The sequence below is a fragment of the Maylandia zebra genome, linkage group LG14, assembly GCF_041146795.1.
Source record: "Maylandia zebra isolate NMK-2024a linkage group LG14, Mzebra_GT3a, whole genome shotgun sequence".
Classification (NCBI taxonomy): Eukaryota; Metazoa; Chordata; class Actinopteri; order Cichliformes; family Cichlidae; genus Maylandia; species Maylandia zebra.
In genome coordinates this window covers 22259897-22278774 of record NC_135180.1, presented here as the reverse complement: position 1 = coordinate 22278774, position 18878 = coordinate 22259897, and the positions used below count along the sequence as shown (strand labels likewise).

Below are 18878 nucleotides of genomic sequence, written 5' to 3'. Positions count from 1 at the left end.
AAGTGTCAGGTACTTTAATTATTTTCCTGTAGGTTTATAACTTCACCAGATAACAGAATCTGAACCCTTTTGTGTTTTTCGTTGGTCTCCATAAATGTCCTCAGGATGACTTTGATCCTTTGCTCATACCGAGGCTTCTGGCTGGCTCTGAACCCAGACAAATTTAGCATTAGCCACTTTGCTTTTATTAGATTCTTTGAAATATCCATATTGATCTAGGTGAAGGTGATTTGAGTGTGTGATTATATTTGTTGGGATGATTTTTTTTATTTTAATGGGTTATTATTCAATGTTTTTACTGCCTCGGCCCAGTTGAGTTCAAACAGGGCTGTATGTGTCCCTGGACTGAAGTGAGTCCTGTTTATAATTTTAGACCCTTCCATATTTTGTTTTGCTTTTACATATGATGTAAATGAATCAATATATTGATGTTAATCTCCAAGTTTGTTTATTTAAACCCAATGTACTTTTTATCTGTCTTGTGATTTTAAGTGATTTTCACAGTTGTAGACACACCTGTGGAGTTTGTCTTCTTGTGTAGTGGATTGCTTAGAGCTTAGGTGTAACTTATAATCACATTCTGTAAAAGGTAAAATCAACATAAATTTGATTATGCATTGGTGACACTTTTTAAAAAAATTAGTTTAAACCTAGTTTGGCATTTATACTCTCCAGTTTAATCATTTGCTAATATAACTAATCTATCTTTAGAAAGAAAATTATTTTCAGTCTCCACTACAAGGTTCACCAACACCAGTCTCTCCATAATTTGTCCCTTTCTTTGTTTTCTTCTCAGTGCTATTTATATTCATAATGCCCACCATATTGAAAAAAAAAATGATGACTTTGTTGCATTTTTGTGTTGACTGTACAAAATTAGGTCCTGTCAGTTAATTAGTGTGGGCTAAATAAATGTTTTTTTAGTTTGGAGACACTGATAAGATAGTAGTCATGATGCTGCTTCTTGAAAGGTTTTCCCAGTTTCACATTTTGACGATATTGCTGTTTCTTATTATAAATGAAGATGATGTTAATCCTGGAAGACTTTAAAGAGATTTATTCTTCATTTTCTCGCTCCACAAGTGTTGCTGTCGCTCTTTTATTTGGGCGTTGGTCCCGTGTTTGGCAGACACGGGTAACACGAACAGGTGTCTGCTTGCGTTTTTATCTCATACAACAGAAAGAGCCTCCTTAAATCAACTTCTTCTTTTCATATTCATACTTCTTTGACTTTTTTATTGACTGCACTTAAACCTCCTTGAGAGAAACATAAAGTGCTGAATTTTTTACCCCCATTTTAATGGGCTGCTTTTCTCTACCATTTTGGGATTATGCTAAAGTAAAGCCCCTTCCACTGGGAGGGAGGTCAGCTTGTGTACCCGCAAATGTATGTGTGTGTGTGTGTGTGTGTGTGCGCGCCTGTATGCATGCTGAATTACATAAAAGCATAGAACGATAAGTCTGCGTTTTGTTCCCTCTCTGTGTTCTGCATGGAAGAGTGACAGCCCCCGACTTGCCCCTGTATTATCCCTTTCTGTGTATATGTGTGTGTGAGTCTGAGAGTGTGTGTCCCACCAGCCCTCCTCTTAGCTGTATAAAACCCTGAGAGGTAGTTCTGATAGCACACACAAGAATACAATTTCAATTTCAATTGGCAGCCCTGTTAAAAAAGGGCTATGGAGATGGCAATCAGGCCTGAGGGGAAGCTGCACTCCCTGTACTATTGTGCTTGTGCGTGCGTCTCTATACCCAATCCTCTACAGTTCAATATCAAGCTTTATCCCTATATTAGTTAAACAGGCAGATCCCACTGATGTGGACTCTGTATTAGTGTGCTTTATGTAAGTGTGTATGTGTGAGTGAATATGCTTGCTCCAGTGTCCCCATCACATTGACTTTTTAATAAATATGCCTGCCATTCTGTCAGCAGTCAAACAACATATGAATGCTCAATGACACACTTGACAAGGCATGCAACTGTAGCAAATGAGTCACAAATTCACACACTCTCTCTCACACACACATATACACTCGCACACTCTCTCACTCTCTCTTATGATGTCTTCTTTATAGTAATACGGTGTCTTGCCTTCTTTTGCTCCTGCTCTGCTCCTCTTCTCACGATCAGTGACTGATGATAAGTTGAGGGTGAAGAGGCTGCTGAGGGCCAGGTTTTTTATTTTATTTTACTTTTTAATTGTATGAGAAAATACAAAAATGCACTGTTGCTAATCAAAAGGTTAAAGACTTCTGTTGGTTATACAGTCGCAAGATATCGTTTGTGAACCCTTTGTTTGGAATACCAAGAAGTCTTCAACTCACAGTTATAAATACAATATGACAAAACTAATAACATGCAAACGGTTTTACATTAAGTGTTTTCTTTATGGATCACACTTTTTTGGTTAGTTTTTCGTTTTGTTTTGTTTCTTGCTAAATGTTATGTTTTAAGTTTTTCTATAAACCACCACATTTCTGGGATTTTCTGAATGAAAGAGACAAAAGTTAATCACCCCAAATGTAAAGCATTATTTGGCCGTTTGGCTTCCTCAGGTTTTGCAAATCGGCAGCAAAAGAAAGTCATGTTTTGTCATGGCAAAGTGAGAAATATCTAGTTGAAGTTGCTGCTACTGCTTGTCACCTTTCCATCGATTGCAGAGCGATTAATGAATCTTACTGTAATTTCACTGATTTACCCATGCGGGGTAAATCAGTGAAATAGGGTAATGTGTAATACAATACATTACAACACAAGTAATAACATGGTATGTTCTTATTATAAGTCATTTTTATTTAATAGGAAGCCTCTTATGGTTCCTGAACTGAAACTGTGAGTAAAGGGCAGTGAAATCATTACAGTCAGATAAAGGGGAAAGTTAAAGGTGTGTAACACGGCCTGTGGAAGCAAACCCATTGATGTATGAAAGTCTGATATTACATGGTAAACCTGGCTAGTAGTGGAGAGTGAAAGGGTTAAATCGTCCGCACACCGGATTGTGGGTCTGAGAGGTAATGCATGGCTGATGAGTGCTGGGCTAATGGGCAGCTCTGTAAGCTGGAAATCAAATGACTGCCTCTGCATTTTAAGTCCCTCTGTCACCTCCATTGACTGACTAAAGATATTCAGATCAGCTATGTCAAAGGGGGGGTGGGGGGGAATCTAGCAAAGATGGAAAGAGAAAGAAAGGGAAAGAGAGTGAAGGAAAGAAGGGGAGGAGATCTTAGCAAAACCTGAAGACCTAATGCAATTATTAGAAACGTGAACCCCAAATGACAACTCATCTGGCGCTAGCTGTGTAATTAATTGTCTACTAGCAGAATTGCGGGGGCTTTGGAGGGTCAGGTAAAGAGAGAAAAGAGAAAGAAAGCCATCCGGGGGGGGGGGGGGGTTGGAAGAAGGCAACATGACAGGTAAGGAGAGACATAAGGAAAACGATGAGGTAAGATGAGGCAACAGCTTAAAATCATTGGTCGAATACAAGAGACAAAAGGGCTTTGGACACATTGTAACAGAACATCTACTGTGAGTGATAGAGGAAGAAAGCATGCTGCGAGGGCACGATGAGAAGAAAAGCGACTGAGTGGAAGGAGAGGGGGAAAAGAGAAAAGGAGCAGGAATGAGAAAGCATGAGTGCAGACAGTGTGATGGATCCAGCAACCATGTTGAATTGGTCAGTATTGACCTTGCCAGAGCTTAACACTCTCCCTTGTTTGTCCAGTTTTACTTAATTGACCGCAGATAACTAATTAAATTTCCTGGAACAACAGGGCATTACTCTCCCTGTGTCTTTCCCCTTCTTGCCCACTTGCCATTCTCTGCTAGGCCTCTCAGTCATCCTGGCGTGTAACTATTCCGAAGAGAAAAGAGAGGTAATGCGAACAAGTAATGACATAAATTTCCTTCTTTTTTTTGTTGTGTGAAAAACTGAACACAATGACAAATCGCTGTGTATGACTAGGATGGGTGAAGGTCAGAGATTTTCATGTTTTAGTCTGCTCAATAGTCCAACCTGTCTGCTTCTGCACTGCAGTGTCTCCTCTGTCAGATTCTGGCATTATATCCTTAAATAGTTGCTGGTTAACTCCCAGTGATTCTGTAAAGACACTCACTTGCCATGGCAAGCCATAGCTTTAGTGGGCACAAGTGACCATTCAATGGCTGCTGCAATTTCAATTTTAAAGGAAAAGCTTTCCACTTACAGGTGTGTGTCCAGACTGTGTGCTTTTAGCAGTTTTATAACCTTTTTGCAAGCCGCGGTGTGCACATTGAATTTAATAAACTCGGGTATGACATTAGTGTTACCCCATGGCTGTTAGCTTCCCTCTGTTAGCTTCCCTGCAACTTTAAGTGGTCATATTTTATGTATGTAGACTGCATGATGGCAAAACTTACTAATGGCTGCAAACAAATCTGCTGCCACAACTCAACAAGAATTTTCTTAGGGTTTTTTTTTATGGTATGCCATTAGTGTTATTTTAACTTAAAATGGTGCCATAATAAGCACATTCATGGGATATTTGTATCAGCTGATCAATAAATGTAGGTTGTTGCTGCCCTCATATCATGGGCCATTTGACCCAAGCTGTTGCAAGATCATTACAATAGCCAAGCTGTAACCTCGCTCATTGTGTGAAACAGGACTATGTCCTGAAGGCAAGACCAGAGAAAATACCGTAGTTCTTTCATGTTGTTTATCTCCCAACTCCCAAAGTTGTGCAAGTTTTGTACTCTTAAATAGACGTCGTCTTAGAGGTCACAGTTGGCCAGTGTTTGTCAGAGCTAATTTGCAACAGTGTGAGAATGTTTAAAACACTCACCTGCCAACCAATCCAATTTTTTGGAAGATATTTTGATATGTCACGATGACAAAGGTACAGACATAGCCATTAAGATAAACGATTTCTTAATTCTATATGTTATATATTGTCGAGCTGTCTCGGTTTACTGCAGCCGTACATTACCACAGTAAACAGCGGTAGTGTGTGCTTATCTTGCTTTAATTAGTCCATTTCTAATGTGAAAATACTTTTTTAACTGAAGTCAGTATATGATTTGGAGTTTGGAAGTCTAATATCTAAAGCAATTTTTAGGGCCCGATTTGAACCACAGTTTTTTTTTCAGCCAAACTTTGCTGCCTTTAATAGACCTTAACGATCATAAAATGACTACCACTGAAAAACTAATAGCACTTATGAGTAAACTGCTCACTTAAAAATAAATTAATCAGTATGAAAAGTATGATTTTAATGCGCCATGAATTCATTTTCTTCATAGAGGGCTACTAAATATGTCACATGATTAGTGTGCCTTCTCACCGTGCCAAGTCCGTCACATCCCATCACATCACAAATCACCGTCTGTCTGCTTCATTCCCGTCTTCCCATGTCTGCACTTCATCTCTCTTGCCATTGCCGCCCTCCCTCTCTCATGTTGTGTGCCGGGGCTGTAATGTGCTCCTGTGGTTGTAGTAAGCAGGCCATAGTGTCTCTGAGGCCTTGTGCTACACCACCATTACTATCTGGCCTGCCTCCACTACAAATTGGATGAACAGGCACTGACACATTTTCAATATTATTACATTAAACCAAGTGGATTTTGATTGATAACCTAATATTGGCCTAATGCAAAACATCAATCACGGCAAGTATATTAATTATTTAATATTGTGGCGTAATTCAGAAATCGATGCTGCCTCTGCGCTGAATGCACAGAGTACAGAAGGAGGGAGGGAGAGACAGATAAGGAGAAAAGGAAAGCTCGGTCCCCGAAGACCTCCGCAGATTATATGATGTTTTGAAAAGAGAGATGAGGATGTAAAAGTGTGCGTGCGTGTGTGTGTGTGTGTCAGCTGTGGTTGTCTAATGGATAGAGCGATCCCTTCGGCACTGGTGCGGACCATGCTGGACAGCTTGTCCTTGATGAAGTCAGGACAACAGATGAAAGAGTGGGAGATTAAATGCATGTTAAGAGCTTAATAAAGGTTGAATCAAAAAAAAAGGAAAAAAAAAAAAGGAAAACTGTAGCTATAAAAAGGAAGAGGGGAGACGGGGGGAGAAAAAAAGCAAAGGGAAATGAGTGGAGGAGGAGGGATCGAGCGCTGCGTCTCCCCTGTGTTAGATTGTTTCTCACTAATTGCGCTTCATTAGTGGATTACACACACTGTCACCACGGTAACAAATGTCTTGCTGTCTAGTAGCCGGGCGCCCGTCATGTATAATGAATGTGGCGGGGTGTTTGTCAGAATGTAATGTAATTACAGCTAGATGAAGTTTGCCTTAAGTGGTTGACTTGTCTGCCTGTGGCTCAGTGACAGAGCTCAGAATAAACAAGCAAACATCTTTTCTTCATGACTTTATTTTTTTGTTCTTCTTTAGTTCTTGTAGTGGTTTTTTTTGTTTGTTTGTTTCTTTTAAGTTTTCTAGGGTGTGTAGCTTTTTCTTCATTCCTTGATGCTTTTCGGAAAGGTTGATGGTGTTGAGACATGGATGGATGGGTGAATGGAGGTAGAGGGGGCTGGAGGGGTGGGATGGATTAGACAGTATGTAATTTTAGAGATGGTGTAGATTTACACTGTGATGCTGCTGGCTGCATTAGCAACTGAAGCCTGTCGATAAGCCTTTCTCCCTTTCAGCACACACACAGACACACACGAACGCCGTAAAACGCCACAGCCTGGGTGGAGTTGTCAGTAATGGAGGCCAGAGTTGGACGAGGGGTGCTGAGATCGGGGGGACGGGGGCTGTTTGTGTTCTCTTGATCTTTTGATTTCCACTGCTGCAAATTTGAAATGTGCCAAAATTGCATCTATTATTTACTGCCAATTTGCTCTTTTTAAAAACAGACTGCTCCCCACTCCTCCGCTTCCTCGGCTCGCCGTTCTGCTGTTGCTACCCTGATAATCATACACACATTTTTTATTAATTCACAGATAATAAGCTCCCAGTTCTTTCTTTGTAGTTGGAAATTATTATTATGAATGCCAGCAGTGTGGCAACAATATTAGTTAACCTCTGTGTGGTGCAGATGCAAACACATGAAAATGCACACAGCATTTCAGTCTGAAAGGTTAACAATTAGTATAATTCCTCATTATGTGCTTTTTTTGGTTACCTCTTTTGATTAACCAAATGCCTTTTGATATCATCAGGATTTTTTTCCCCTCTTACAGCTATTCTCATCCCGCGTACGTTGCAGCTGAAACAGAAAGAGGCTTTAGTGGTTATGACAGTTGCCGACTGTGAAATGATTAGTTGAAAATAATTCTGCTTAACTACCACCACAGTGAGACATTTTAAGGTATCATCACAACCTCAGAAAACCACTGATGGCTTGCCTCCCCATTCATCGAGGAATCAAGAAAATAGATTGTTTATTAATAACAATGATTCGTAGTTGGAGTCTAATTCTGGTTACTTAGGATTGGCCACAGGTAGTGTTTCAGTGCAATGACTCAAACTGTGAAATTAAATCAGAAAATCGCACTTGACAGAGTTTGTTGTGTGTGTTAGTTGATGTTTGTGTGTGTGTGTCTGCAAATCTGCTTTTATTAAATGACTTTTTGTGCCGGCACTTTATTTACAGTGGGGGAAATGTGTTGTTGTGTTGCAGGGACGCTGGGAACATCAAAGGCAGATTAGAACATCTGGTAAGTTCTATTCAAAACACACTCACACACACTTGCACACTTTGATATCTGCATTCCTAATGAAACCTCTGCAATTGGAGCTGAATACCTGCAGTTAACAAGCAGGGAGAGAGGGAGAGTGGCAGAGAAAACGGGGATAGAGGGAGGATGGAGCCTCCCCGAGGGTCTGGTCCCGCTTTTATATTAGCATTTAATTCATCCCAAATTGTGCCCAAACACACACACAGGTAATCCACTGTGTCCTCTCTCATATTAGCTGCTACTTTTGTGTGTGCGGTTGTGTGTGTACCTGTTCATAAACGCTAAAAATGAAAGCAAAAGTTTTTCTCCCCTTGTCCCTCTTGGTCCTTTTGTCAGCATGGGGCCTTTCCTCAGTCCTCTCCCAGCTATGAATCAGAGAGCTGCTGGAAACGCTCTCCTGGGACAGCCCTGAAAATTTAATAACCGACATTTTCAGGGTTTCTCTTGCTACTCGCTTTAATACGGGGTCAGAGTGCCGTGCAACAAAGTGAAAAGGTTTTCTCTCCTCTTTTTGGGTGGGAAGAAACGAAGGTTTGATGTGCCCCATATTCCCGGGGATGAATTATAGAGAGGGGTCAGTGAGGGTCCTGGCTCTCTGTGGATGTCACATGCCCTCCCTCCCCTGCCTCCCTGCATACTAAACTGCAGCTCCCAGCACCCTTACGCAAATGACCCTCGCCCCACCACACGCTACGCAAATGACCCTGAATATGCCACACAAATGAGTGACCCCGAAATTCAAACACTTCTCAGTAACTCTCCACTTCTGCAAACGTCTGAGCTCATGAAGTTGAAATCATCTTTCAGCACTGTCAAGCACAGCTCCAGTTGCCACTTAACTCTGTTGTTAAGGATATTCATAACTTTGATTTGAGTGACATTGGATTTAAAGTGGCGCGATTGCTCACCAGCCACTTTATTAGGTACACCTGTTCAACTGCTTGATAGCGCAAATAGCTAATGAACCGTTCACATGGGAGGGACTCAGCGCATTTAGAGATGGTCAAGAGGACCTGCTGAAGTTCAGGCTATCAGAATAGGGGAAAAGGGAGATTAAAGCGACTTTGAACATGGCATGGTTGTTGGTATGAGTATTTCAGTAACTGCTGATCTGCTGGGGTTGTCTCACTCTGGGGTTTACAGAGAATGGTCTCAAAAAGGTAAAATATCCAGTGAGCAGCAGTTTTGAGTGAAAACGACTTGTTAATGCCAAAGGTCAAAGGAAAATGGCCAGACTGTTGGCAATTAAGGCATGCAGAAGAGCATCTCTGAATGCACATGTTTAACCTTGAAGCAGAAGAAGATAGCAGCAGAAGACCACACCAGGTGAAACACCTGTCAGCTAAGAACAGGAAACTGAGGTCACAACGGGCGATTGAAGATTGACGTTTGAAAAGCATTCCTGGCCTGATGAGTCTCGATTTCAGCTGCAACATTTCCATGGTGCAGTCAAAAGTCACCATAAACAACATGAAGCATAGATAAATTGTGCTGTCTATCACTGGTTAAGACTGGCAAATGTTGATATTGCAGATATTTTTTGCCATACTTTGGGCCCTTAAACACCAGCTCAGCATTGTTTAAATGCCCCAGCCTACCTAAGTATTATTTCTGACCATTTCCATCCTGTCATAACCACAGTGGTCATTCAATGTACTTCTCAAACTGCATTAATATGACAGTGTGTTTGCTGTACTCAAATGAGCTCCACACAGATCTCATTCCAGTAGAGCACCTTATGGGTGTGGTGGAACGGCAGATTGGCATCATGGATGTGCAACAACTGTGTGACACTATCATATCAATATGGAGCAAAGTCTCTGAAGAGTGTTTTCAGCACACTATCCATGCCGTATAGAGGTGCTGGTTGGCTATTGTGATCTTTTCAGTTCTCAACAAAACTCCATTGTTCATTATTACCAAATAACAAACAGGCCATATTTGCCATAAGAGGTAAATACAATCTTGGATTCTCTTCTTTTCTCTGCATCATCACTAAATGTTGTTAAGCTGATTGTAAATTTGTCATTCAAATCTTTTCAATGTTGGTATTTTTTAAGAGCACTGTTGTTTCCCCTCAAAGTGCTTCAAGAGTAGACATTCAAATGAAGTGATGGTTAAATATAGCATGTTGTATGGTAATGGTCTAGCTTGAGTTTGGAGATGTCTGTTGCTTGGTCTATAGGTGTGATTGATGTAGTACTCCATAAAAGGTGCTTTGAATTATTCAAGAGAAGATTAGATGCATAAACAGCATTAATCAATATGCTTATATGCGTTATCTTGGCAAATATGAAAGCTAGTGGTTTTAAGTTTCTCTAAATGACATGTGTATGACTGTGAACTCATTTGCAAAGTCACAAATGAGTGCACTAAGTTTTCAAACTTATTAACAAATTTAAGGCAAGATGGGTTATATTGAGCTATAGGTTTCTATTACGGCACAATTTTGTATTGTGATTGTAACATTTTGTACAGAAAAGCTGGAGATATACACATAGACCAAGTTATTGACACGATCATGTACTCACTCACAGAGATTAGTAGACTTATATTTTAGCCACTGTGCATCTGCAGATGTTTCCATATACCTTTTTCCCCCGAGTATACCAACAGGGACTGATTATACCATATTTGCATTTGATTCTTGGTTTTTGCTTTGTTTTTATACTCATCAGGATAGCTGAGTTAAACATTACAAACTTACGAAGACTCACACGCAAACACATTTGTATGTTTACCAGTTTATGGTTTTTTGTGTATATATGTATGTCTCAGGGAATTTGAATAGTTGAATACTGAGTGTTTGAATTTATGGGCATTTTAATGCTTACGGAGAGATTGCACCCCAGTAGTCAGCTGCCTGGGGAGTGCAAGACTCTGATTACGATTCGGGACAGAGAACTGTAAATAACAGAGCTCATCTCTCTCAGAGGTAGAGTTCCAGGGCTGTTGCAAATGTTTTTCTCAATTCCTCACACACCTATTCGTGTAGATTTCCAAACAGGCATTTATGACTTTCTGCTGATCTATTGCTTTCAAGATTGGTGCATCAGCCACATTGACACTTACCATGGTGTTTCAACCAGCGATCCTGACTCTCAGTCAAGTATACACTTTTTATTTTTTTACAGTAATTATTTGCTTGCATTACTGTAAATCATTTTTATATGGGAGTCAGTAACTGTTTTGCTGTTTATTCATGACTAAAACCGGATCAGATTTCACACTGATGTGACGGTCAGGCTTCCCTTTACATTCCGGAGCTTGATTTTTCATGATGAATACTAATGTTACCTTTTCCTGTTGTAACCTCATGAGTGGTGAAGTAATTAGGTGGGCATTTAAGGCTTGTGTGGTCTAAGGTTTGTTTCATTTTTCACGTTTGGCTTGTGTTGTTTTTGCATCTCAGCAGATTGACTGAACGCGATCAGTAGCGATGCAGAAACAAAGTCTGAAGCTAATTGCTCCCAGGGCTCTGCGTTAGTTTCTGTTTTTGTTCGCATTCACGTACATGTCCAGGCACATATACACACAGACACACATACAAACAGATACACAAACAAAGATCACCCAAGTCTGAGTTGGATTTATTTTTTCTTTTTCTTTTTTTTGCTTTGGGAGATTTGGAGCGATAGCAAAAGAGGTGGCCTACAGCAGATAATCAGTCCAGATGCACAGCTTTTTTAGAGTGAAGTAGAAGAAAGCCAGCAGCTCAATCAATACACGAGGAATCAGCCTCATCAGGATTACTGGCTCAATCAGCAGCTGTACCCATCGTTCTACCGCACACACTGCCCAAGGAAGGATACAAGACAAGAGGGGGGAGTAGAAGAACGAGGGGGGAGGAGGGTACGCCATCGGTTCTGTGGAAAGAGTCTGAAGAAACCCTAATGATGGAGGGTGACTTGCAGGTCAGTCCAGGGTTGCAGGTTGAGTTAAGGTCACGATTCATAGAAAACTGTAACTGTGGAATTTACCTTATGTCATGATATGACATTGTAGACCTTTGCTAAAAGTAAATTGAGGGACTTTTTGTCTTGATAGCAAAGCCACATTTTTTTGTAGCGTGGGTTGCTCTGCATTACATTATCGGTGTTTAACAGTATTTTAATTTGGAAGTATTAGTGAATAAGCGAATAACAACTCCTCCTCTCATTTAACACATGGTAGCCATTATCCTTTAAAAACATGCCTCCCTTTGTTGAAGTGCAAGTATTGAAAACAGCTAAATTCACATAGAATGTGACTCTAATATTTTCAATATTTCCGTTTCCAAATCTTTGCTGTATGGGTTTTGGGTTTAAGGTTGGCTCTCTGATTAACAAAGTGCAAATAGATTAGAAAATTGTTACTTAATGCCCTTTCTTAAATAGCCCTTTATTCTCATTTTAACAAGTGTTTGTTGGGGTCTGTGAGGTAAAATGTGTTGCTTCACTCGGGGGGTCCTACTTAGAATAAATTTATACCTCAACTCTTTAAAGGACCTTTAAAAGTCTGGCGTTTAAATGTAGCATCTGCTTTTCACAGGGTGAGAAGCTGTGTTGTCACAAAGTTTGAGTTTGTTTCTGTTTCTGTTCTATTTTTTTTTTTAATCATACCAATTTTTAATCATATGCTTGACAGTTGGATTACCATATTACACGTGGCTAATGAGGAGTAACTCCTCTTAAAGATCAAAGCAAAATACACCTCAAATAAGATGGATTTTATGTGTTATAGGTAAAAACATCTACCAACACCTGCGGTATGGTGTAAACGCCATACATGTGTTTTAAAAACGAGTCATGAAGATGTTAAACAATACTCTGGGAAGTTACCATAGTAAATCAAGTCACATGACAGGATTTACTATGGTAACATACACGTCTTGACTCTTTGCTGTGCTGTCACAGATTAAAAAAAAAAAGATTGCTCATCGAGTTTTTCTGTTGGCCAGTTTTGGCTCTACTAATGCTATAAACATAAGCATATCTACCTATTGACTATCAATATTTCTTGAACAGTCCTGCAATTTATATGTTAATGTCATTTTCATCAGGGAAGTAAAAAGTAATCCAGGGATTATCCTACAGCTTCACCTTTAATACATAGTATTAGAAATACAGATAGTACATTTCCCATAATGCTGTCAAACCCTCATCATATTTTAAATGCGACTTATATGCAGTTTTGACAAACTAGTTTGCTGATAAACCTTAACATGATCTGGTGTTTGGGGACATTGGGTGTTATCTCTGTGGGAGCTACCGTTCCCTTTTTTTCTGTAAAGCTGTGGTTTAGTTTCAGATGTTTTTTTCTTTGTGAAAACGAAGTGGGTTTGTTTTATTGGAACGGGCAGCCTGGAAACAAGCCTCTTTATTTTTGCGATGCATCACAGGTTGTTGTCCACATGGTTCTCTTCGGGGATAGCTGATGTCTGAGTGTCCCTTGGTGAGTTGAAGAGTTTACTGAGGCAAATTGCCTGGTTGGGCTAATGACAGATATGGACCAACAGCTGTAGCCAGGACACTCGCACACCGAAACTGTGACATTGCCTCATATGGCAGGGTTTTGTCCTAGAGAAGTCTTAGTATGAAATACAAAGAGTTAGGTCAATATAGCTGTTTTTTCTCTCTCAGTTCTGTCTTTGTGTATGTCACAGACTTTCTTTTAATTAATCTATGTATTCCTTTCTCTATTTCTTCTGTCTTTCTTGCACTAATTGTATAGGATAAAGAGGTGAAAAGAGCTTAGATGAAGAGATTGTGGACAGATAAAGGAGGGGGAGAGGGGGCGTTGATAATCTGCAAACAGATTTCCATGCTTATTACACTAATGATTTCATGATATTTGATGTTGTGGCTGGGATTGGGAGGATTTGCGAGGGAGGGCTGGTTGTCTCGCTCTTTCTCTTCCCCCCCCGCCCTCTCTCTCTGTGTCTCTCTCATCTCAACGGCACGGCTAAATGATGGAGTAATTTGAGTGACCTCTGACTTGGGGCAGGCCCAGACATAATTGCATGTCATTCTCGCACGGAATGAGGAAGGGGTGGGTGGGTGTGCGCGGCTCCTCGAAATACAAAATATCCCCCCCCCCCCCCGTCTGTCCGGTCTTTCTCACATATCTCTGGTTGTTTCTGCGTCTCCTTTTCATGTGAACCCAGTCCCCGTCTTGTTGCTCGTCTCACTGTGGTTCGCTCCTTGAGTGTTTCCCAAAAAAATGTTAAAAAGAGATCCCAAACAAAAGAAAGATTGCATTAATTTTCAAATGATGATATTACATTAAGCACGGAGCTCTCATATATCAAAACGTGAGAACTACTCCCTTACTGTATGTGCTTCATCTTAATGGTATCGCTGGATGTCAAGGGCATGGAGGAAATTAAATCGGAAAGTGCAGATAGACCAAAGAAGATATTATCTCTGGATGATTGCAGTTTTGATAGGTATTCCAGTGAATTTCATTTTCTCCGGATGGGAAGAAGATGAGTTAGCCTGCACATTTGCTCATTTTTCTTCTACATGATTTATGTGAGTTGAGTATAAAACTCTCTCCTTCTTCTTCTCTCCCCCCCCTTTACCCCCCACCACATCCCCCTTTATCAGGAACACATACATGCATGTACACACAGACACAGACACACACACACACGGGGTAGTAAATTACTGCCTTTGAGTTGTATCTTGTCTGGGGCAGTTTATGCAAGTGTATGCATCATTTCTGTATGGATGTTTGTGGCAGTGCATGGAGTTTTGTGTATTTGTATGCACGTGCATGTTTTTCTGTTTGTGTGTGTGTGTTTGTACTAGTGTGTCTTTATGAATACACACGCCTGAGATAGCAGCAGAGCCATCAATGGGAATGATTCCAGGGAGACGGGGGAGTGTCATTACTCAGACTTGTTTACATTCTAAATACGTAATGAAATCTTGTTGGTAATAATGACGGGAATAAAAGTTTAGGAAATTGTAAAAGTGGTGAAGTTTGAGAAATGAGCCCCGGCCTGTGAAATAGCATTTGGGGGCAGGAAACGACATTATTATGCAGTGCTCCTGCCTGCCTGAGACATGAAGATGAACTGCTGGCGGGTCATAAAATGCTGTTAGGCCTAGCCTGAAGTATGGTGCATTGTAAAAGAGCCCTGATCCCATATTGCCATTATATATAAAAGTATAGCCATACACAACATTATTTTTCATATAAGATGAGCTAAGATACTGTGGCTCAGGCACCCCGAATACATACAGATAGGCAGATTTTTTTCCGTCTTATAAAATATATAAATAAACATATTGCCATGGAACCCATCTTTGCCCTGATCTTATAGACCTCGATATTAAAAACAGAAATATTGCATTTTCTAGGGGCTCTGTTTTCCCCTGTCCTCTTTTGGGTATGGGATATATCTGTGTGTTTGTTTATGGGGGGTATGAGAGAGAGGGAGAGGAAGAAGAGGAGGCGATGCAGGGGAAGCCCGAGAGGAATTCAACAAATGAAAGAAAATGGAAACAGATGAAGACTTTAAAAATATAATGAGATGAATATTGAGCATATCAACTCCAGCATAAAGAGTTTGTTGAGGTAGGCACTGTGTATATTGAAGCCGTTTATTGACAGAAAATAATGGTTACAGTGGCGCAATTAGGATTAATGTTACAGTAGATGGACTGATGATGTCATTGATGTCCCGTTTCCTCCCACCCCCCCATAGAGGGTTTCTTTAAAGACATTTGAAGAGAAAGGTGACTTTAGCCAAACCCACATTTCACTAATGTGTTCTTTGAGAAGCAGGAAAGAGGTGGCACACTGTAGGCTGAGTTAAATCATACCTGCCCTTAAACCAATCAATTGCTTGTGCACTATCTCTATATTTACTTAAATGGCCACAGTGCATTAAGTGCACTCTTCCAACCCTATTGCCTAAATTATTCATAAATATCTAGCCTTTGCAGCATATTAACTAATTTTAACTTCATTTTTTCATAATGAAATCAATAAACTCAGAGCCAACTAGTGTGCATCCGCCTGTATATGATTTTTCTTTTGTTTGTTTTTTTTAATATTATGAGCACAACAACTGTTGAAGATTAACAGGCCTCAGATTTAAGCAATAGAATAATTTTAACATTTTATTTTGGCCTCACCTCAAGCTTAGTCTGTTGTTTATAAAAATTATTATTTGGTCAGATATAATGAAATGTGCCAGTACTGATCACTCAGAGCCTTGAGCGTTAAAATAAAAGTAGAATACCCACAGATCAGTTAACCCGTTGTTTTCAAGATGCCGATTGTTTGATTGTAACACGCAAACTGCATTAAACAAGATAGACCTGGAGCGCTTTGTAAGGTATGACCAGCCCAGTGTTCTTTATTTATTTACTGCAGCTCACGTTGGTAATTTTCCTTCATGTGCTGATGCTCTGCTTTGCTCATCCACTTCAAGTCTTTCTAATATCGTTAAGTTTAGTTACCGCTGCTGGTTATGTGTTTCGTTTTGTTTATGTTTTTTGTAGCGTGTGCATGTGTGTCAGCATTTTCTCTGTAAACACAATGCTTCAAAAGTTTGCGAGTGAATTCTGATAAAAAATTTTAAGGGTTTGGATTGAGGTCGTTTTAACAAGCCGTTAAAATTTAGATTCCACCAAAGTCTTTTAAATTATTTATTGGTCGAGTATTGACCAACGTAGAAACTATGATTATGAAACTATGAGCATATAGAGAGTACCGTGTAAAGATTTAAAATATCATGTCCCGTATGACCCCTGACCTCTCCTTCAAGGTCAATGGACTGATCGGAAGGTCAAAGTGATAATGATTATATATAGATCTATTAGATGTACAGGGAATGATATATGGGGAGTCTAAATATCACTTTATTTTATTATGACTTTGTTACATTCATGACAGTAACAGATTATAACCATTTAAATACATAACAATTTAAATACATGCACCATTTACCTGAAGATGTATAGCTTTTGGGGAAATAAAAAAATAACGTGATAATTAAACAATTCTTTCTAAACAATGATGTGAATGCACTATATCCACGTAAATTAAAAAAATATACTGAAAATTATGTAAAGTATATTAAAATGGGACAAGTAACAAAAGCCTGTTCTTTGCACGTCTTTTTACTGCACTACAAACTTCTTAAAGTATGTTTAAAAAGAAAAAAAAGGGGCCAAAAATGAATATATAGAAAATACAAGACTGTTCCCTTCAAAGTAAATACTGCTGAGAATTTAAGCTGTGCCTTGGTTGGAGTTTTGCATTCTCTGTGTGCTTTTTCTTCTTTACTTATGTCCTCCACCTCTTTTTGCGTAATCATAAATGAACTCTTCCTGTTGTGTGGTTAGATGGAGCTGATACATCACGCTGGTTAGAGATGGCCTTTCTGACCTTTGTTTGGCTTCACTCTTCCTGCTTTAACAATCATCACCTGACCCACCACACTTTGCTTTGTCTGCGTCTCGAACTAGTGAATTACCGCAAAGAGATGAAATTTCCTGCGTGCGGACCTCATTATACACAGGCTAGCATTGTTTTTAGCAAGCAGTGTGAGGGTAATTTATTTTTCTAATGGGACGTGTTTATTTTTGACTAATGGCACTTAGCTGAGCTAAGCGTGTCTCAGTGTGTCTGTCGTCGGCGTGGTGAGGTAAGCGTGCAAGCTGCTTTGAGCACACTGGACTTCCTGTTACATTTGGAACAAGAATTTTCTAGAGGGTGTGGGTGCCACAGTGTTGTCAAACTAATAAGAGCAGATTCTTTTATGATAGACGAATGTGTGTGTGTGTGTTTTTTAAGTTGTTTCTTTACAGCTTGATAGCGAAAAAGAGGAAAAATGTGATATCTATGATGTTAATAATATTACCTACTCCATACGTGCATAACTGGATTTTTCATTGTCATACATACAACACTTAGAGGGATCCATAGCAGGACACACATTTAATATTTAACTGATAACTAACTGAAATACTGCAGATTTTGACAAACAGGGCTTGCACATAAGCACTGTTTACATGCTCAAGCAATTCGCCAGATGTGTGGAAAGAAGAAAAAATAGGCAGAATTTAAAAATAAATAATAGAAAAACTGAATGGTACTAGATCTGTCAGTTTTTATTTTATAATGAAGTACAAGCCAAAAAAATTCCTTTGAAATTAATGTCAAAAGTACATACTAGTACGTCTGTATGCCCCTCTTTGACAGTTAGCTCTTCACCTTGTCTGCCGATGGTCCGTATTTGGAACACCAGAAAACTTTTCAGGATGCAATATGATTCAATGAAAATCATATGAAAAAGTTCTATTGGAATATAATTGTGGTTTTAAGGTGCCTGGAGGTTTATTGGTAAAGGTGCTGGTCAGTTAATTGGAGGGTTTCTTTCAGCTTTTCTTGTCCACAGTGTGCTTCAGAAAGACACTTCTTTGATGGCTCTGAATGAGCAGATCTGCATTCTTCTCAAGCTGTTAGTGGTATGGCGTGTAAGTGCTTGCTAATATAACATCATTAAAAGTATTTATATTTTTTCTAATTTGTCTTTGGCCTCCTATATGTCTATATTCTTCCTCTTTTAAATTTTTTCCCCCCTTCTTAACACTCCCCTTCATTTGATCTTCTATATTTCCAGAACCATAAAGAAAGCACAACTTCTTGTTCCCTGTCTCATTTTTTTTCCTGTGCCATTCTCCCTTTTTCTCACAGTGTGATAATCTAAAACCTCTACAAGGAAAGCACTGCTCATTTCCAAGTCACATTACTTCCCTACACACACACAGTCCTCCTCCCGGTGTCTCGTGTTTGTTTGTGCACGTGGGGAAAGGCGCAGTTCTAATTGAGGGGCAAAGCCACTTCAGATGCAGCGGGTGCCTCTCTCCCAGTGGGGGGAGCTCAGATCTGCCTCTGGGGAACACAATTAACGCCTTTTTATTGTTTACTAATGAATTACACACAGAGGGAGCAGGCGTGCGTGTGTGAATTAGAGTGAAAAATAAAGAGTTAGTTGTGAAGCAAAAAACATGCAATTTTGGGCATGTGTGTATGTTTGTTAGCTGACTTCTGAGTACCTTTTACATTACTTGTGATGATAACTTGATATTAATTAGAGTGTTACTCTGTCACGCTTCATTTAGTACTTCGGGGAGCGCAGCTTTTTTAAAGATGCTTTCCCCCCCTCCCTTGTTGTTCTGCATTTATTTAAAGCGAAACTCAAACCATGCG

At 39.7% G+C, this 18878-nt stretch overlaps 1 protein-coding gene across 3 annotated transcripts in view; it reads left to right on the top strand.

Moving 5' to 3' along the window:
• Positions 1-18878, top strand: part of rsrc1 (arginine/serine-rich coiled-coil 1) — a 124372-nt gene that overhangs the window by 36351 nt on the left and 69143 nt on the right. For all 3 annotated transcript variants that reach the window (XM_076873204.1, XM_004543713.3, XM_004543714.5), the window contains exon 5: positions 7610-7646. In XM_076873204.1, coding sequence (XP_076729319.1) covers positions 7610-7646 — 37 coding nt within the window. The remainder of the gene's footprint in view (positions 1-7609; positions 7647-18878) is intronic.